This window comes from Triturus cristatus, chromosome 3_2 (assembly GCF_964204655.1).
Source record: "Triturus cristatus chromosome 3_2, aTriCri1.1, whole genome shotgun sequence".
Lineage (NCBI taxonomy): Eukaryota > Metazoa > Chordata > Amphibia > Caudata > Salamandridae > Triturus > Triturus cristatus.
Window position 1 is genome coordinate 151,893,995 of NC_140584.1, and position 21,849 is coordinate 151,915,843.

General features: G+C 44.8%; 1 protein-coding gene across 1 annotated transcript in view; it reads left to right on the forward strand.

The window, feature by feature from the left end:
• Positions 1-4,996: 4,996 nt before the first annotated feature.
• Positions 4,997-21,849, forward strand: part of LOC146856922 (indolethylamine N-methyltransferase-like) — a 137,614-nt gene continuing 120,761 nt past the window's right edge. The window contains exon 1 of the mRNA XM_085647390.1: positions 4,997-5,219. Within this exon, the coding sequence (XP_085503516.1) occupies positions 5,078-5,219 (142 nt within the window). The 5' untranslated portion in view covers positions 4,997-5,077. The remainder of the gene's footprint in view (positions 5,220-21,849) is intronic.

Below are 21,849 nucleotides of genomic sequence, written 5' to 3' on the forward strand. Positions count from 1 at the left end.
CTTCTCCTCTAAGTCTATCTGCCCATCCTCAAGATTATCCTTCTCTTGCTCCCCTGGTGTGGCTTGCATCCTCCTGACCTATTCAAAGGCTCTGAGGGCTATCATGAGTTTCATTTTAGTGGTCTTTCTCCCCCCATTTTGCCCCCTCCCCTTGCAGAGCTTCTGCAGCTCAAACTTACTGAGTCTGTCATTGCTCAGATCCAACTCCACTGTAGCAAAAAGGATGTGATGTAAAACATTTGGAACAAGGAAAAAATACCCAAATCAAAAACTTAGACAAAAAATCGACTTTACATTCAGATTGATTTAGGGATTTTAGATTTACACAACATCACTGAGTGACACTGCCAAACAGAAGTACTGGACCCCACCTCTAATCTCCAATGTAAGACATTGGGTTATTTGGTTATTGATTGAGGGAGATGAAAACCCTTCTCAAGCAAAAACTGCAAACCATATCGAGGTGAACCACAAAAGTCACTAAATTAACCTGTGCTTGACCCTCTTGTAGCTTGGCACGAAAGCAGTCAGGTTTAGCTTAGACGCACTGTATAAAGTGTTAATACCAGCCGCGGCCCGTGGAGGGAGTTCCGTGGGGCGGTAAGGCGGGGCGGGGGAGGGGCAGGGTGGGGGGTTCTAAAAACCGGAATATGGATAATTACAGGTAAGTAAACAAATAAATAAATAAAACGAATTTCGTAGCGCGCGCTGCATCGCATTTTGCGATGCAGCGCGCGCTACGAAATTTGTTTTATTTATTTAATTTTTTACTTACCTGCAATTAACCATATTCCGGTTTTTAGAACCCCCCACCCTGCCCTTCTCCCGCCCCGCCTTACCGCCCCACGGAACTCCCTCCACGAGCCACGGCTGGTTAATACAGCACACAAATAGTAATAAAGTGAAAAAACAGCACAAGAGAAATTCCAAACCAGTTAAGACAAATAGAGAAAATGTCAAAAAATAAAATGACATCAAATTAAATCTATTCAGTAGAACCAGAGTTATAAATGTTGTACGTTTTTTGTGAAATCTAGCACCTAAAATATCAAAGTGCCAACCAAGGGCATCTGGCTGAGCAAGAAAGGGACAAAGTCAAAAGTTATGGCCAACAGCGATGGAGCGTGGGTTGGAAACACAAGGAGGATTGGGTCCGGTCTCAGCTTTGCTTCAGGCTTAGATAATGTTCAGAAGAAAAGTCAAGTAGAAGGTAGAGTTTAGCTGGCCAATCCAGCAGGCTGTGTCAGAAGAGGCCTCTTCAGAATTGGGGACCCGCTAGATGAGGTTTCACTGAAGCTGTCAATAATGGTGGGAAAAAACTCTGAGTGGGAAAAGCTGGAATTCCAGGCCAGGGAGGTTGTCATTGTGGATGAGGAATCTGGGGCCATTGATCCTGGTGAATATTTTTGCTTTCAGGTTTCAATAACATTTTGGAGGTCAGAAACCTCCTGTAGGGTGCAGCTCAAGGCTATAGGAGATGATGCTTCTCAAGGTTGAGTACCAACAGTGAGGGGTCCTTCTGAACAGGATTTGCTGCTCTGGTAAAAAACATAGAGGGAGCTACCATGAAGTCAGGCCAACCAGCAATGCACCTTGGGTGGATCAGCTGGCAGGTAGGTCCTGGTCTTCTGTTGGTTCTTCTGGCACTTTTTGGTGAAAGTTCTTCTAGATGTCATATTTTGTGTGTTAAGCAGGAGGAGAACCTATAACACCTATAACACCAATTCCAAGGATCCAAGGCCCAAGGAGCCCCACTTGAGGGGTTTGGACTGACTTCAGAAGAGCCAGGTGCAGGGGTCAAGGTCTCTGGTGCTTGTTATATACCTGTAGCTCACACAGGAGGCCAGTTAACTAGCCCTTGGACTCACTTCTGGGGGTCCTGGGCTCAAAGCGATTGTGCAGTTCTCCTTCAGGCAGCAAAGAAGGCCTTCAAGCAGCAGGGCAGTCCTCTGGTGAGCCATGTAGACCACAAGCCGCAATGGCAGTCTTCTGAAAGTAGCAGGACAGTCCTTGGGGGGACAAGGCAGTCCTCCTAAAGTCTTCCTTAAGTCCAGGAGTGCATTAAAGACTTGTAATAAGGGTGGAATATTTATAACTGGTGCCAGCCTTTGAAGTGGGCGGACATCCTGGATTGCCCTCACATCTGGTTTTGGAAGGTTCGTCCCTTCCCCTGCCAAGGCTCCAAGAAGTCTGGGGTAACAAAAGAATAATGTCAGTTGTTTGTGTGTGCTGAAGGCAAGCCCTTTGAAATGTAAGTGGGGTAGGAAACATCTGCGCCCCCAACCATCCTTGCAGGATGGCCCATCATGCCTACATCTATTCACTCTCTGGCAGGAATACACAAACCCCCAACAACAGAACTATTCACAATCATATGACCCAGAAAACTGGCAGCAGACACCAAAGGTTAGGGAAATAAAATGCCAACTTACTAAAAGTGGTAATCTGAGAACTGTGGCAAAATCTGACTTTACCATTAAAAAGGGCTTAAAATTGCAAATCATTTGAGTCTAAACATGCCATTCAAACGTTAGCACTTCTTAAATGCAATAAGGTAACCCAATGTTATCTGAAGAGAAAGATAGGCCTAATGTATATAGAAGTTTTTTACTACCGGGATCATGTAAAACTTAAGGACACGTCCTATTTTTTAAATCCAATGCACTCTACCATATCGGCCTATTGGACCTACGCTATTGGTGACTTATTTGTATTAAAAAGGAGGTTTAAGCCTGGTAATAAAACTTATTTTGCCAGGTCAAAATGGCGGTTTAAAACTGCACTACAGGCTGCAATGGCAGGCCTGAGACATGTTTTAAAGTGCTTTTAAATTGGGTGGCACAATGAGTACTGCATGCCCACCTGTATTATTTAATTTATGGGCCCTGGGTACATGTAGTACCATATAATAATTATAGTTTAATAAAACGAGTCAATCAGGTGTAGGCCAATTTTATTATGTTTTAGGGAGAGAGAAGAACATGCACTTGTGCATTAGTTCGGAGCAGTAAAGTGCATAGAGTCCTAATACCTACAAAACGAATTCAGAAAACGTGAGGGTTGCAGGAAGTGCACAAAAAGGATGCTAGGCCTCACACTTTCACTAAACAAATCACAGATCTCGACATCAAGTTCATTAATCACTTCAGTTAGCATGCTGTCTCATTGTCCACTGGAACATGCTGTGAGCAGAAATATCTCTGCAGGTTGCTCTTATCTCTCCTCAGGCTGTCATTTTAATGGCACCCTGAGACCTTGGAGCCCTGTTCAATGGCACTGCTCGCCTCGCCCTATTGTTGGCACGGGGCACAGCTGCGCTACACTCCGGGGGCTCAGCTGTCACTTTAATCCTGAATGAAAGGCTTCAAATTTGTTTGCTTTTGATACATGCACAATGGCCACCACTGCCTCATGTAATGTAACTTGTGTTTTTAATGTTTTGAGTGTCTGCCATTTATTGCAATTTTTTACCTCTGCGTGTACTTTGTATGCTCTTGTAACCTGCACACGTCACTTTTTCCTTTTGTAACGTATCGTTTGCTACCTCTTGTATTTTGTTTGCTCTTGATACTTGCACAATTGTCACTATTGCCTCATGTAACGTACCGTTTGATTTTGTAACATGCTCAGTTGTAATGTTTCTCCTTATGTATCATTACTGTTCCTATTGTGAAGCGCTCTGACACCTTTGGGTAAAGTCCGCGCTATATAAAAACGCATTAAATAAATAAATAAATAAATACATCTGCCCCATCGCCTATACAGACAGAGGTCTCTAATGCACAGCACCTTGAGGGGGTGGAAGGTGTAGGACTTCGGAATCACACAATGCCATAAACACTAGTCTACTAACAAAAGTGTATCAAAGGGTTGAATCATGAGAATAAAGGTATTTAAAATAGTTCATGCACTTGCTACCTAGTTTTGTGTGCAAACGGTAAACAGCAGTTCAAGGTTTTCTAAGGCCAATATAGACTTGCATTTTCTAAGGTTGATAACAGGAGTACCATTGGCTTGGGCTAAAATCTAGTCACAGACCTAAGAAATCAAAAGTGCTGAATTAAAAATCCCAAGTATGCAGTATTAAAGAGCACACACAATACCTGAGTTCTAACGTTCAACAGCAAATGCAATCAACTATCCGTAGTTTGACCGGATTCTACGTCACAAACATGGCTGATATCCTGTCTGCTGTAGTATAGTCTATGGAATATGTAATATGGCAGACAGAATTTCTGATATGTTTGTGGATCAAGGCCTTATTTAAATTTTGGCTAATGGGATACCCTGTCCAAAACATTACAAGTATCCAGTCCACCGTGCTAGAAGTGCATTGTAGCCAATGACACTTTTAATATGATAAATGGGACATCCGTCACATTTTGACAGAGCATGCTATCTGGCAATATCCAAGTGAGGCTCTGAGTATGCCGTCCACCAAACTCCAAATAAGGCCCAGAGCTTCAGTGACCATACAATGAAGTTGAAGCCAAGAAAGAACTTCCGCTATCTTCTGATCTTTGGCTATCCACAAGGCGGGAGAGAGTGGGCTGCCAGTCCAGGGGCCCCATTTCTCGAACTTGTGGGGGTCAACGCTTGGAAGGGAGGAGGGGGTTGGGTCTGATTTCCAGAGAAGATCAGAATCTATCACCACCATGAAGATGCACAGTGATGGCAGGGTTAACACCACCCTCCTTCACAGTCACAATAATAGAAGGCGCTGGGCAATGAGATCAGCTGGGTGACACCCCAGTGTCCTGCTGCTGAATCCCCCTCTGTAGACATGCATCTCCATGGAGTCACCCCTTCTCAACCCTGTTGAGGCAGCAAAAATGTAGACTAAAGTATGTGAACTCTGAACTGTTGCAGTTTCCATTAATGCAAGATAGCAGTACCACGTGATGCAGGCATGCCTACACGCTTACCTATCAACAGATGTTATTTACGGTTGAGCTGCAAGTCAAACATTAATTTGCTACTATGTGCTCTTAACCTAACCGGTCAGAGACTTTCGTGGTTATTCTAGCTAGAAAGAGTCAGCTGAAGTAGAAACCTAGGAGGACACTGGAATAACAACATGAGCATCTTTACCCAAGGCGACGTTTACCAGACAAGCTTTGATCCAAAAGCCTACTTGAAACATTTCTGCAGCTTTGCATCAGGGCGGGATGGAATTCTGCATTTTCGACTTCAACAATATCACGAGACATTCGCACCAGGTGAGTGTATTTGCATGATCTTCCTGTCATGTCTTCCACGGCTCTATTTCCAAGCTTCGTGTTTTTTGCAGATCGCTAACGATGTTTTAGAAGCATGGGAAAAACGTGGTGCAGCCTTCTGCATGACTCTTCCTTTGTTATATTCAGCACAATTAGGATCTACGATGAGGCCTAAACGTGATCTGGACAACAGTCAGTTCACATAAATATTAAACTCTAATGATGTTATGCTCACCGGTTATCATAAATGAATTTGTTCTTCTAATATTGGCAATTTCTCTTAAAGCCAAAGTGAGTTGGCAAGAAAACAAATGTACAACCCGATGTATGCAATGGCAAACTAGTGACAGTTACTTGTTTAGGAAATGGTGGAGATAGCCATTCCTTTCATTCGATTTTCTTCCATGTAAAATACTTGCAGGCAACGTGAGAAAAGATGTGGTCTGTGGATGACCTTAGGTCTTGGAAACCGGGTGCCAGATGTTTGCATCTGTGCTCACTGCATTAATGTTCATCTGGTCTTTGTTTACCTGAAGGGGGGATTTGAGTGTTAAATAGGGGACGATAAGGCACCTTCGATAAAGTTTCTGCCTGCGTGCATGCATGTTTCATATCACAGAGCCAGGAGCCTGTGCAAAGATGCCAGTGTATCAGGCGCTGAATATGTGCATTCTTGGGTTTAACACACACTTAATAGACACCCCCTACCGAAGGCTGATTTGGCAGGAGGATGGATATCATTGGCCATCGAAGCCTCCCAATTTCCCCAAGCTGCCCCCCTCCCCTTTGTGTGTGAAAACATGGCCCCTTCCCACAGGAAGGCCACGGTGCCCGTGTGCTGACACTTACGATGTGGTAGTGAAAGCACTTTCAAGACATTCATTTGAACTCTATGCACGGGTATATTTGAGAGGAACCCTGACGCTTCCATAAAGAGAGGCGCTCTCTGTCTGTCTCTGATAAACGCAGGTGCTGTCTCACTCGCTTGAAAGTTAAAGCTCCGCCATGATGGGATGGGAAGGGGGATTTTACACAGACGTGGAGAAGCAGAAAAATCTCTCTGATATAGCGCATATGCTGTTCACTCGTCAGTGAGGCACAACGCTGTTGTCTGCGCTTGGTACACCCACTTCAGTTACAAAGCCGCACTCTCTTTCACAACACGCACTCAGGGTTCTAATGTCAGGTACAGCATTTGAAAAAAATTGTAATTCTGAGCAAATCAACTCCCCTCTATGGACCTCAAATTATTAATATGTGCAATGTAATGAATAGCGGTGACAGATAAACTTTCAAGGTCAAGGCTGTAAATTACGATTACAATTACACCTCAGGAGTGAAACAAGTCAATTTTGCTCCAAAAGCATCTATATAAAATGAGCATTACATTCCAGTTTCTCTTCACAATTTTAAATTAAGTGACTACCGTTTCAATTTTTGTTTTTAAAGGATCACTCATGAAATATTCCAGTACTTTATTCGTGCACAAAGTAGCCTGAATCCCGCAGTGGTTTGATGTGTCCCTGTCTCTTTCAAAAACTACATTGAAGGTACTGAGGTAAACTGTGCATATTTCAGTGCAAAATCCCTAAAAGACGACTTGTAGGTACTGGAAAGTTACATAGGTGTCACAGTCTAAGCAGAGAAATCTCAAAGTGTAGGCACGCATTGCTGAGCTTGCTTGCATGTTCGACAATACTGACAAACAACAAAGTGATGGGCTGAATAATTAATTATTCACAGTCACTGCCAATCACTCAGAGCTGTATTTCAGTCTTTCGTCCTCTGTTTTTTTTGCGTATCTATATGGCGCGAACTCGACCCGAAGGTATTGGAGTGCTTTACATGAGCACCGTATTTACATTATGTCCAGAATCACGGGATGTGGACGCGACCTCGGTACTCGAACCCTGGTTTACATCACCAAAGTCGGCAGTTTAAGCCGACAGACCACATCCTCTACCCTAGGCGGAGACTAGCTATATTTCTAGGTCCTGTTGCAATAGGAACAGTCCTTCTGAAACGCCACGTCAATGCCCCTCCAGGTGAGAATACAAGGAACCCCGGATTGGGTTTAGCATACACAGACCCAGTGACATTAGGTAAAAAGATGCTCCCTGCAGAATTAGATGTGGGGCACCTGAGTTTCCAATATCTCAAAAAAGTTGCCCCTTGGGCAGAGTTGGGTCCTTTGAGGGGCTTGGAGGCCCCACGTGCGCCGCAGTGGCTACAGGGGCCTGTGTTTTGTTCCTGCTCACACCTTGCCAATGAGTGAGTCCCATGGCTCAGTGAGTAAGGGACCCAAGTGTTGGCAAGAAGATTGCACTTAGGATTTCAACAGCAACAAATAACAAAGTGAAACAAATACAAAAGTGATGAAAGCGATGTTTGAATTCATCTTAGCTACTGTTCTCCAGAAGGAAGGACCTTCTGGCACGTGTTCCAGTTCAGAGGGGACCTGGCCTGGCATATCAGGCTGGACTGACCCTATCTGAGCTGAACCAAGGTTGATATGGATTGTCTGGTTCCTGCTAGGTGGACAAAAAACAGATGGACATGAACAGGACCATGGTAATTACGTCTGGCTAGCATTAATTCAAGCATTCCACACATCACTTTTTTCCTCATTGTGAGACCCTTAGGGCCATATGTACGAGGAAGTGGAGGAGCGTGTCGTTAGCCTCTTGGGCTTAATGACACGCTCCGCCACTTCGGAAACGCAGGGCTGCACCATATTTACAAGAATGTGGTGCAGCCTTGCATTTCCCCCTGCGATGGCGCTGAGTTTCACAACTTAGCGCCAACGTAGGCACCCTTGCACCAGAGTGCCAGGGTGTCTGTGTGCAGGGGAGGATTGGTTATGTGTAGGAAGGTGTCCCTTTCTGCACATAAACAATCCTAAAATGCCATTTTGTAACTTTCAAGGCAGTACACATGGAAATAGCAAAAACGAGGAGAAATAATGCATTTTTCCTTGTTTCACCACCTTAAGACCAGCATTTTGGTGCTGCCTCTTATGTACACCACCCTTGTACATAGAGGGCAGCATCAAAAACAACGGGTGTTGTGGTGGAACGCCCACAACAACACCCGCCGCACGCCCCTTTCATGCTAAACATAGCGTGAAATGGTGCCTTATGTACAAAGCATTGTTAAGCCATGTTAAGTGACTTAACACTTCCTTGTACATAAGGCAAGGCCCGATCGCCACGGGAACGTCACAAAAGCTGACGTTGCCGTGGCAATAGGGGCTTGTACATATGCCCCTAAGTGTGATGCTTATGTCCAAAACTGGGTTCCCACATCTCTGGGCTGCAGGACTCATGCTACACCTCAGTGCCTATCTAGCCTATCTAGGCTGAAGCCAGTTTCAGGTTGCTTGTGTTCCTGTTCAGAAAACACTTGGCTCGGCAGGACACGGTGGACTGTTCCTATCGGAGCAGAACCAAGGTCCAAGTGCACGTGGTTGGTTCCTGTCTGTGGTGGCATTGTTGGCAAAAATGATGGCTTGGACTGTGGCCCAGAGTAATTACCAGTGGCCCTGATTAATTCAAGCATTCTACCCTATATTTAAATGTTTTGCTTAGGGTGATGCCTCAAGCGTGGTGAGTATACTAAGGCAAGAGTCCGGTGCTCCCTGTGTCGCAAAATGCAAGATACAAAAAATTACATGGCCAAACTAGGACAAAACCATCTGGCATTACTTGTGTTGCATTTCAGAGAGGACATGGCCTGACAGCTTGGGCTGGACTGTCCCTACAGGTGCTTGGCCACGGCAGATTTGTGTATGGTTAGTTCCTGATTGTGGAGAAAAAAGTAACAAATCGACTGGAATGTGACTTGAGTAATTACCAGTGGGAGAGCTAAATTCAAGAATTCTACTGATCACTTTTTGTTTTCCACCTCAAGGTCTAAAGGTTCAGACAACACACTTGCGAACAAGTTAAGCTTATATTTCAGGGGATGTATGACGTTACAACGCATACATTTACATTGCGGTACACTACATCGCGGTTTTTACAACGCAAGTCGTTACAACGACTTGTGCTAGATGGCGCTCTAGGACAAGGAATAGGACTTAGGAGTAGTATAATTTACTATTCCAACTCCAGTCTACGTACAGTAGGGAAGGTGTTGGATAGTAAATTATACTATTCCTTGTCCTAGAGCGCCATCTAGCGCAAGTCGTTGTAACGACTTGCGTTGTAAAAGCCGCGATGTAATGGCATCGCGATGTAATCCCCGCGTTGTAAACGATGTTTCCCATTTCAGGCAGCAAAAGCATCAGACTGCAGCAGTTATGATAATATTATGACGGAACAGCAGCATTGATGATGCATAGATTTCACATTCTTCATGGATTCATAGCCAGAGGACAAATGCACCTCTGATGCCAAGGGAATAGTGTGCATCCCCAACCCAGTGTGACTAATGACCGACCCGGACATCAGCTTTAAATATAATTCTGCAATCCAGCCGTTGCCTTCAGATAAAAAAGCTTTTTGTGTGATTACCTGTGTTTTTGCTGACTTAGATGTGACTTGCTCCTGAATTTCAAAAATAAGACACCAATACTCGTGAAAATGCAAGCTTTTTTAGTGAAACCACTTGTCCCTAAACATTGGCATATCATTTTCTCAAAATATACATATTTTTTTCGTTATTTATCAGTTTCGTTTTTGGCTAATAAATGTATATTTTTCACACCAACTCAACTTGAAAATAATACCTTTTGCCCTGAAAAGAACATCTAATTTTTTCTAAATATAGTGGTGCGATCACTATAGGATAGTCATTTTAAGTAAGTATTCTCATTTCCTGCTGCCACCGATTGACCAAAACTGACCAAAATGAACATGCTCCATCATCGTGCACCGTGGATGCCTGCTAGATATTGGCTGCGGCTACCAGACGTCAGCGTACGCAACCAGATGGCGTGTTTACCAGCAGATACCTGAGATACACACAATATCCTATCGATGCCAACATGTTTTCCATTGGTGGGTACGCAATGTCAATGATGCGGACTGTGTGCCAGAAATACACCCAATTTATGGTAGGCGTGGCCATGAGATGATGCCCAAGAAGGACCATCTCATGCCTAGAATAGCATCCACATACCAGCATTAGCCATGGGTACTAGTATGCCATGGTTCCATACGCCAGGGTGACCACTGAATATCAGCAATGTCCTCATTATACAAAGCATTAACCCTTTGTTGCAGAAAACCCCCACTTATGCCAGGGATGCTCACCCAGTGCCAGTGATCCTAATCTTATGCTTGCTGCAGTGATGGGCTTAATGAAGGAAGATCATTCAGGAGTCAGAAGCCTGGACAGCTATGGAGGGCACAGATGGCATAACTGTGAGTTTTATTGGTAGTAGAGGTTGTACAAACATTGCCCAGCAGGGATCAGGAAGGGGCAGGCAGTGCTATTACTAGAGAAGATCTATAGGGATGCAGCAGAATCTGCACATTTCAGAATATCAAACTTGCCATATTCGTGTAGTTTATTCCACTGGAGAGCAATCTAGCTGCGGAGGACAACAGCGTCATGGGGCATGTCCACAAAGGTGTTTTGAATATAAGTGCCACTGAATCACTGGGAATGTAAGCTTTGGGCGACTGTAGATGAGAAGTAATATGGAACTTCCTATGGCAAGGAAGTCTCCCTTCTAAGATTCCATTCTAAGGTCCTGAAACACTCAAGGATGTCCCTGATGTAAGAAAGTGGGAAAGTATTGCTCTTACCCACTATGGTGTTTCCTTGCGCAAGACCGTTCCAATGCTATTTTAAGGTGGGAACGACAGTCATTAGAAAGGGCAATATTCTTCAAAAACCATGACCACCTTTCCTGGCCTAGCTAGTCTTAAGCCTGTCCCAGGGCAAGGACAATCTTTGATATACCCGGCCATGAACTCTTACTTTTGATGAGCGGTGTCCCACACGGCTCTGTTCTTTAAATGCACTTTTAAACATTCATTCATTTACTGCCAATGAGCTCACTGATGCAATAGTTCAGTTTTATTTTTTTCTGAGCTGAGTGGAGCAGAGAGGAATGAAGACATGGCCACACATGGGGCGTCGTGAATTGCACAAGCTCCTGAATCAGGCTGAAGCCAGTCGAATGTGTAATAAACTCAACCACAGGGTGCCATTCATTGTTTTGGCATAGCCAAGTATCCACATTTTCATCTGGACAATTAACACAAAAGAATGACAGAAGTCGAATAAAATATACTGCTTGTTATACCTACTCTAAACCTACAGAAAGAAGTTAATATCCAGAGACGAAGCTGGAAATCCTCCAACATAGACATGCAGGCGATAAAGTCTGGCAATGATTAACCAACAGTTTAGAATTCCAAGAGCTCCAGGCCACAAACACCTTGACCCCTCGGGATACACAGCCAAGCAGCAGCAAAGAGCACGTAAGGCTCGCTCTGCTTGGCTCGGCTATCAAACTGCAGTAAATACCGACGCTGTACGATGCGTTAGACACCGTTTGTGGGGTCACCGCAGGATTCAGAGTGCACAAATTCAGCACTGGGCATAAACTGATGCTACAGCTTTGTTTTGCCTGTTTTAAATCTAAAACTCAGAAAGAAAGTCCGCAAGAGTTTGCCTTGAGAAAATTGGGAAGGTGAAAAAGAGTGGCAGGACAGCATATACACTAATAGCAATCGGGTAGAAAACGACATTTACAGCCCTACTCGTGCTATCAAAATTTGCATTGGTGAAAACGCTGTCACCTTGCCAACATGCTGGGGGCATGTGATTTTTGTTAGAATATTCTCTTGCTAAAAGGGGTTGCCGCACTGCTTCTACTTACCTACCCTCAGACCTGCAATTGAGAACCTTCAGTAGCCCGGGGTCGATCGATACAGCCCGCGAGTCCTGCAGCCTGCCCTCCGCTGGTGACATGGACCCTGGGCCGGCCTTAGGGCAGTGCGACCGGTGCGGCGGCACTGGGCGCTGACCTGGAGGGGTTGAGGGGGGGCACTGACCTCAGGGTGGCGCTGTGATTAGCAATAATGTATCATTTAAAAGCACCTACTGCAGAGATCCTTGTGCGTCCGGTTTGCAGGCAGCAATAAAAATGTCATGATAGCTCTTGTGATTAATGGGCCTGCTAGAGAAAGAGATTGAGTTTTGTCTAGTGGCAGTTTTGTCTCAACATAAAGTAGTGCAGAGGGTTAGTATGTCTGCTGCAAATAAAAGATCTGTATTTTATGCGGATAGCTGAGTGGAATAGTATAGCAAGCCTTTACAAGTGCTTTAAAATAAATAAAATGTATTTCAAAGAGGGGCTATAGAGAGATGCGTAGCACTTTTGCCGGGTGGTAGTGAGGTAAACTGAGGAGGAAGCCATGGGGGGGGGGGGGGGCAAAAAAGATTGCGCACTGGGCACCACCAGTGCTACAGCTGGTCCTGCATGGACCGGAGAGGTGGTGAGGGGGTCCAGCATGGGGAGCACCCGTATCGACTGCATTACTAGAGTCCGAGGTCTGGACCATATTGTGAAGGTGTCTGGGGCTGGGTGCTCTGGAAGGGGAGCCCACAAAGACCCCACAGACATTGCTCGGTCTGAGGAGGTCTGCACACAGTAGGCCAGGACAAATTGACAGCCGGCCACGCGTTGCTGATGAGATCAACCCCCTGGAGGTGAGAGGACCCTGTACGAGGTGAACCGCATTGGTATCCTGTAGCAGTAATAGGGCCTGGCCCCATAGTGAGAGTGCCCAGCACCCAGGGCACTAAGGAGGGAGCCCTAATACAACACAGGGGCATTGCCTGAACTAAGGTGCCCGATCACATAGGTAGCCCTCCTAAAATTCTGCAGACCACGTTGGAGAAGGGTTAACCTCACCACAGGCAGACAGGAGCACCACACATCGCCCGAGGCAGAGAACCTACAAACAGCAGGGGAGCAGGGAAGTGTCCAGAGGAACATTGGGCTGCATACCGGTTTCGATTTCTGCTGCCAGTTGGCTTAACTCCTCGGCTGGGGAGAGAGACTACACCCTTCAGCCTTCCCTGATATGCCTGGAAGTCGCAACACACCTGGGGGATATCAGGGCGCCCTAAATTGTTAAGAGGCATCCCATAGCGCCTGGCTCGTTTTTCACTGTGTAGCGGAGGAGGTTATTTACCCTGATGTAACATGCCACCCAGTACAAGATAGTTTCTCTCTATGTCCAATTTTTCCATGACTGTTCCACCTGGATAATCATTGGTGATTTTCACTTGTCAATGTGGTAGCCTGTTACGAGGTTAAATAATGCTTAAGGGAGCCGTGACTATGGGAAAAAAGAAAGGATCCAACCTCTGCCCCATTCTGCCACCCCATGTCGCTACCATAGAAGATTTTCTTCATTGAGCCGTGGGGGCCAAATCTAAAAAAATCAAGCTGGTTGAAAGGAGGCATTTGCTGGACAGGGACATGTCCCTTGGACCCCCTCATAGATCACCCCCTTGCTCTAGCTTGGAAGGGCCCCCTCATGACAAGGGTCAATTTGGGGGCCGCAAGGAGGATCTGGGGGGTTATTCCTGGTATGGACATTTTGATAATTTCCACTACACCAGTTATCAGCTCGATGTGAAAACTGAAGGGTTGTCTATCTGCCGAGCCCCCTGCTATGGCACTGCCGGTGGCACAACCTATTTCTAACCCATCTGGAGAGGAGGGGGTTCCTCCATCAGGAATGTTTCAATTAGGGACATCAAGACACTGGTAAATAATACGTTGGATCCAATCTTGGTGAGAATTTCCAATATTGAAGACAGGGTTTCTGAGTTATTTTCCCTGATGATCAATGAGAGGGAGGGGTGCAGGGTAGGCCAGGAGCAGAGCAATGGGGGAAAATTGATTCTATTGGTCCGGTGTGGAATTCCGTGTCAACTCATGACCTTTGTGGTTTAGTCCCCATCTAAGCTGTATCAGAGCTAAGGGACGAGGGGGAACTCATAGAACAGTTGCTCCTCCCCGTCCTTTGGGTTACAGAAGGGGGAGTCTGCTCTCAGTGTTTCATACCAAGCCAGGGGGTGCTAAACTTGCCCCAGGAAGCAACTCCTTATAATATTGTCCCTGGAAATGTCCCCTCCAGCTCCATTGGGAAATCATATCAGGAACTTCTTATGAACAAGGCGATGCACTGACTTAGCTCACATCTCTCTCCCAGGAGGGAGCTTGCAGATTCTACCATCATGGCACGTAGAGTAAGCTGGATAGGGAAGGATAGGAATCCCTGGGCGGGAGACTGTGTGGTGGTTAATTTTAAACCCCTGGCTAGCTAGTAACCTACTGGCTGCTGACCCTCAATTGCCAACAGGTGCATTAGGGATAGGTTCCCTGCCTCTGACGTTTTTTTACAGACTGGGTAGCTTAGCTTGCCCACTAGATTGTCATCACTCTGTCAGGGAGTCCTTTCCATTTAATGGACGCCTTGCAATTAGGCCCTCCCCCCATGTGTCCACCTCGAACAGATTTCTCCCCTATATCAGTTTGGAGTCCTGTGACTGACTGGATTTATGCGATTCTTCCCAGTCTCTCAGGGCCCACAGTGTTTCCCCGGTAATTCCATCTCAGCACCCAAAGGGCCTCACGATGCTGTTCTGGAATATCGCGGGTCTTTCCTCAAAGTTTACTGATCCCAGGTGGGTGTGAGGTAATCTGCAGTTGACTAGGGGAGGAGGTTGAAATGGTCTCAGATGGACCCTCAGCGCCTTCAAGCCTCCCTCTTTGCAACTTGTTTGCGTGAAATCAACATTTGTCCCGATAGTGATGCAGGGTAGGGGATTTATTGGAAACTTTTATTGGCATAGCTCTGGGAGTTCGTAAACTAATGACTGTTACAGCCTCTAGTGCCCGGGTTACACAACACCCTAAATGGTTTGATAGGGACTGTTCGAGAACCCTGCCCCACCTGAAGCTGGCCTTTAAGCAGTCACTGAAGGACAGGCATTTGATAAAAGATTGTAGGCGGGCTTACAAGCAGGCTTAAATGGCATGAAAGCATACCTTACAGGAATCAGCCTGGGTGGAGCTCTGTCAAGCTTGCGAAACAGGGGACTGCTCTCTTTTTTGGAGTGTAGTTAACAGGCCTTGCTGTGCTGAGGGATCTGGTCCACTGTTATGAGATCACATTTCAGAACAACAGTGGGTGGATAATTGTTAGGATATTTACATTCAGGAGGCTGGTGGAGGTGTTATAACCCCATTGCACTCATTATAGTTGGGAATTGAGTGGTCTTCAATCTAGATGAAGTTACACAAGGCATTATTTCCTTGTAAAGCAACAAGGCCCCGGGCCCAGAAAGTACACCGCCAGACCTGTTTAAAGCAAATACAGAGGTTTGGGCCTCAATTCTAATACAGGTCCTGATTGCGGCTGCACAGGAGGGATTGTTACCCTTATTGTCTACTGGCGTGATTGTTTCAATTTTAAAGAAGGGGGACAAAGAGAACCCACAATGTTATCGGCCAATGTCTTTATTAGATGCAACGGTCAAGGTATTGGGGAGGGTTATCTTAAATAGATGGTGCGACTGGGCAGAAGAAAATAAAAGTTTGAGTGACGTCCAATATGGCTTTAGGGCAGGGATGTCGTCTTCAGACCAATGCTTGAACTTCCATCTAAATATTAATAAATACACGGTGGCATGGTCTGAATCTCCCCATTTAGCATTTATGGACTTGACGTCTTCATATGTCAGGGTGAATTTAGTGAAACTTTGGGATTTACTCAGTGAGATGGGGGTTGATCTTAGTTTTGTGGCCCTCCTAGTTGATCTCCATTCAAAGACCTCAGCCTCGGTGCCTTTTTCTCAAGGTGCAGCGTGTACTCGCTCATCCTTGACGAGCTGTGGGGGTTTGTCAGGGGTGCATACATGTTCCTTTTTTGTTCACCTTGTATGTGAATGGGCTAGACGCTGCACTTTTATCAGTTTCAGCTGACTGCCCCAAAATTGGTGACAGATTTCTCCCTGTTTTATTATACCGGTATTGCGAGGTCCTTATGGCTCAGACCGTACTAGGGTTGGATTTACTGCTGGCCAGGTATGTGTCTTTCATGGGGAACCTTGACTTGTTGGTCAACTTTTCAAAGTCATAAGTAATGGTAGTGGGCCCCAAATTGACAAGAAGAAAAACTTTTGAGGTATCTAATTTTACCCTGAGCAAAGTCAAGGCGTTCCCTTATTTGGGTGCTTTATTAGATGCTAATAATTGTTTAAAACCCTTGGCGGAGGCAACAAGTTTAGAGTCTGTAAAAACATGGGGGGCGTATTTAGTTTTGCACACAGGCTTGGCTCCATGGCACCAAGATATCTCCTACAAATCTTTCAGGCCAAGTGTATTGCACAGCTTCATTATGGTGTGAGGTCTGGGGGTACATCAAGTTGAATCGGATCCAAATGATGGAGAATATTTTTTTACATAAGATGGTTCAGGTCCTCTAGTCTACCCCAACATTTTCCGTGCATGCAGAGCTTGGGCTTAATCAAGTTTCGGACCTGAAAGCTTTAAACCGTCTCCTGTGCTGGATTAAGATCTGGTGCACAGCGGAACTGAAGCTAAGCCTGTTGATATTTGAGGACTGTTTGGCCTAGATTGGGTAAATAGTATACTGTGGATAGCTTATGTTAAAGCAGCTTTTTCTTCCATAGGCAGGCCTGACATTTTTTCGGACCCTACCACTCTCCTCGTTCAGGAGCTGGGGAGTGTTAAAAGGCTGTTTTTGGAATGCTCTCATTTGGAGCGAGAAGGATTAGAACTTCAGAAGCCATCAGTTCTAGACCACATGCTCTCAAAAACTGCAGGAGTGGGAGCCTTATCTGGTTTGGGTGTGCTCACAGCATGTCAGGTTTTCACTGGTCAGGTTTAGGTTCAATCAATTGCACCACCCCTTGGCAACCCCATGTGGGTGAGTACAGCCTGCAGCAAGGCCACCCTGTGGCTACGAAAATGTGTCTCCACAATATATGCTGCATTTTATAATGTTTTGCTCCTATTTCAGTTGGCGGAGGAAGTGCTTTTTAATTCCCTTGATGAAATCCCTGAATATGATACAAGTTAGGCCTTCCCTGGTGTATCTTCAGATGCTTCCCACTGAGGATGCGATTTTTACGTTTTTATCTTTTTTACGAGCTGTCTGGGTGTCTAGGAGGACCAGACCTGATTAACTGTTTTAATGTTCACAGTGTTTATGAGTATCATTTAATAATTTGATACTATTGTCTTTGCTCTGTATTCTTTTATGGCCATTTTATTTGCTGGATAAAGATTTATATTGATATTCTTGCTGAAAGTGTTTTTCAGGGGAGATCATTTTGTACAAAAGCTATTTGTGTCATAATATTTAATGAACTTTGCCTTTTTAAAATGTCACAACCTATGAGAACCGTGTGAAGGTTTCAATATTTTGCAAAAAATGTCCTGAAAATTCGAGAAGATCTTTGTATGCTACCAACCATAACCCTGGGTACTGTTGGCATCTGACTGCTGGATCATGTAGCAAGTGTGTAATAGGCTCTAATGAAAACAAGGTAAAGGGGTCATCTAAATTTCCAATTTTAGGAAGCTGCCTCTCTATATAGTGCACTAAAAAGAAGTACACTGCGTAGAGAGTCCAGTGGGTCCACAATTGGCTTACAGAGGCTAAAGTAAATACTACTACTACTTGTGGTAGTGTGGGAGATGAGTTAGGCTTATCAGAGCTAAGCATTTGTTGCACTCACAGAGGCAATAAATGAGACACAAACACACTCAAAGTATAAATCCAAATTAGAAAAATAACACTTCATTTTATATATGTTTTAAAACAAAGAAGTTTGTTCGAAGGTAAGTACTTTCTTCATCATCAATTTTTACACTTAAGTAAATACTTTACAGTTGTGCACCTTTACGCACAAAGCAATCCTACGAGAGGAAAAATCATAAATGCAATAAAAGTAAGTACAGTCGATTTCAGGGTTTCACCTTCTGGGTTTAGAACTGTGGTGGGCCAAGGTCCAAAGTACTACCAGCAGTTCTTCTGGTACTGGCTAGGTTTCACCGGGAGCATGGTGCTAGTGAGGTTGCAGCTGGATACGCTACGGTGAAGGGGGGCCACCTGGAAACAGGTTTCACTGAGAGACAAGTCCAAAAGCTCCCACATGGGTGCTTGGGTGTCAATGAGTCATGGAGCAAGGGGAAACAGCCGGTTCTTCATTACCCGGGCCGGGCAGATAGAGTGCAGAGTGGTTAGGGTGGCTGGGCTGGGGCGCAAAGGGGCTCCTTGCTATTAGGAACCAACAGCTGTCAGGGGCAAAATCAAGACAGCTGGGCTACTCATAAAGTGGGTCTCAGTGATTATAATGTCCTTCGATGGCTGCTAGGTTGTGGTACAGTGAGAATCCAGACTGGACTCTCACTGTTGGTGTTTAGTTCAGTGCGTCCAGTACCCCGGGGGTTGGTGCTGCACAGTTCTGGTTGGTCCTGCTGTTTTTACACTCAGTGGGGAGACATATTCAGCCTCCCAGAGCACAAGTATCTTTTCCTGGTCATCTGCAGCGTCGGTCAGGCCGGGAAGCTGCAAGGCGGTGAACCGAACTCTGCTTGTTGGTGCCTGCAGACTACTGGGGAATAGCTCCTCTACTCCAAGGTTGACTGTAGATGATTTTCGAAGTGCTGGCAGGATACACAAGGCTTTGATAGTTCTTACGTTTGCAAGACACGTCACTCTGTCACCATTGTCAAGAGAAGTGTCAAGAGAAGTGTGTGCAGGTAGGGTTTTGAGCCAAAACTTCTCATGTTCTCGCCAGGCTGTGACTCTTCTTCATCATTCTTCTCTTGATCCGTTGAATCTGAGTTCTTGTGTTCTGGGGTGCCACCTAAATACTCAATTCAGGGGTGTTAAAGGGGAGGGACAGCTAGTAGCCTATGGGCTACCTACCTTGAGGATGTCTACACGCTCCATAGGACCACTCACTGTTGAAAGTAGGTATACTCCTAACCTTAGAATACTAATATACTAATCTCACCTAAATCAAGATATGGTAATCGGAAAAGTGGGTTCCACATCAGCTGACCCACCTTAGGGTTGATGCTGGCTGAAAGTGGGACCACCCCCTAATTTTACTAATTTTCCCACCTGTTTTGCTGTCAAAAACAGGGGTCGGGACAGTGGGGTTGGCATCTCCACTATCTGGAGAGGCCTGGGTCGCATAACAAAGGGAAGTTTTCCACCCTGGAAAGGCTCATCCTGCATGAAGGAGGTGTAAACACCTCCACTCAGGGAAGGCTTTGTTACTGACCTCAGAGAGTGAAGGCTCCCACTACAGGGGGTCAGAAACTTGTCTAGGGTGGCTGTCTGTTTGATACCAGTCAGTGAACATGCTAGTTGTCGGTAGGTTTTCAAGGTTACCACCAATGTGTTCTCTGAGAGATTTTCTTAATAAATTGAATGCTGGCATCAGTATGGGATTATTATGATGAGATGTTTGGTACCAAATATCTGGGATACAGTGACGCCATCGTGTAGCTGGGGAACTCATAATCATGTATGTCCAGCCCATGTACTTTGTATGGCTTCCCTCTGCACTTGTGATATCAACGGGTGAACTTAGATAACACAGGGACACATCCATGTATGCAGATATGCCCTTAAATGGGTATAGTGCACCCTGTCCTAGCGACGTAAGTCCTGCTGTAGGGGTGACTTACTTATATAACATGCAGTGTTGTGTAGGCATGGCACACAAGAGCGTGTGCCATGACGACTCTTTGTTTTTCTCTGCACCAAGATATGTAGGCTCCAATGGCAGTTTCCATGAGGCTGGTGATGGGTCCCTTAGGGAGGCACACTTTTTGCTGCAGCCCTTAGGAACCCTTTTTAGTTGCAATGGTACAATTTAGGACAAGAATACTGGTACCAGGGACTCGGTTAGCATGAACCCAGTACACTTTCTGTCAAAGTTGCATCAGATGCCAGGCAAAAAGTGAGGATGTCATAAAGGGACACTTTCCCACACCCACTCAGTATCAGGGCTGGCCTTAGAGCAGTTCAACCAGTACTGCTGCACTCGGCACTGACCTGGGGAAGGGGGCGCTGACCTCGGGGAGGAGGGCACTGGGTTTAGCAGTAACTTACAATTTAAAAACACCTACAGCAGAGTTCCTTGTGCTTAATGTTTTCAGTCAGCATTAAAAATGTCAAGACAACTTTTGTGATAAATACTCCTGCTAGAGAGAGATCATAGTTTTGTATAGTGTCAGTTTTGACTCATCATAAAGTAGCACAGAGGGTCATATGCCTGCTGCAAAGGACGTGTACCGTGCAGATCACTCATCTGTATTGAATGTGGATAGCTGAGTGGATTGCTGTTTTTGTCACAGAGATGCTTTTGTTACTTCAGTTCATAATATAGAACCCTAACATAGAAGAGTGACTGTTCCAAACTGTTATCAAAGAGCTGCATGCAAACTGCATAAAATAGTTTAGGACGTTATGTTTTTTTCTCCCAGTCTTTCATTAACTATTCATAATGTTGCTGAAAACGGTTTTATTTGGGTAGATATACATTCTCTAAAACATGCTTTAAACCTAATTAGATATATCTTAGAGAGGGGCTATGGAGAAATGAGGTGCAATTTTGTCTGGTGGTAGTGAGGGAATTCAAGGAGGAGGTCATGGGTGGACGGTGCTAAACATGATTGTCACACCGGGCGCCAATCCTTTCGCGGAGCCTTCATGTCTATTCCAGAGGTGTGGCCTGGGAAATGAGCAGCCCCATCCTCTGTATCCACTTGAAACTGGTTCTGGTGGTTTTGGTGGCAGCTTTCCTCTCACTGTTTTGGAACCAGCCTGGCTTATTTTCATCTGTTTGTGAAAGGGCAGACCTCACTTAGGTAATCTACAAGTTAATGAAGTCCCAGAACACAACACACATGCCCTTCATCCAAGATGAAGAAAAAGACCACTTCACCCTAACTATTGTCTCTGCTGTGTGAGCAGTATTCATATCTTATTGTCAGTCAAGAACGCGCTAGGCCAGCTCCCTCCAGCTAATGAAAATTATCTGAACTAGGGCTCTAGCAGGAAAAGTATCAATTTCTTAAGTTAATTTTTCTTTTATTTGATAAAAATGTGACTTCACCAATGGATTGGATTTTGAATAAATATAAAAAGTAAACTTCAAATGACTGTTCAAGCTATTCTAACCATATCCTGTCAAAAGTTACAGATTAAAGTTTCCAACTTAAACACACTAAATTTGACTTTGCACATGTTCCACTCTTAGATAAGATGCACCCTTCCTTGTGGACTATATGATATACCTTATTAATATTAAAAATTGTAGAAAGACAATCCTTAGACAACTACAATTCTATGCAACTATGGCAATGATAGTTACAGGAAGATACTCAAAAAAGGCCAAGTGTACAACTAAACATGACTCATAAAAAGATTTTTGTTTTTACAAAAAATACTTTAAAACATTTTTAATGTACAGTGCCTACGTGATTGTGATTTGTGATTTATTTATTTATTGTTCAGTTAGTTAAAACCATAACAATATTACAAATACTAATTTTAAATAAGAGCAAATCGCATAAAAGTTACGTCTTTGAAAACATTTTAAAATG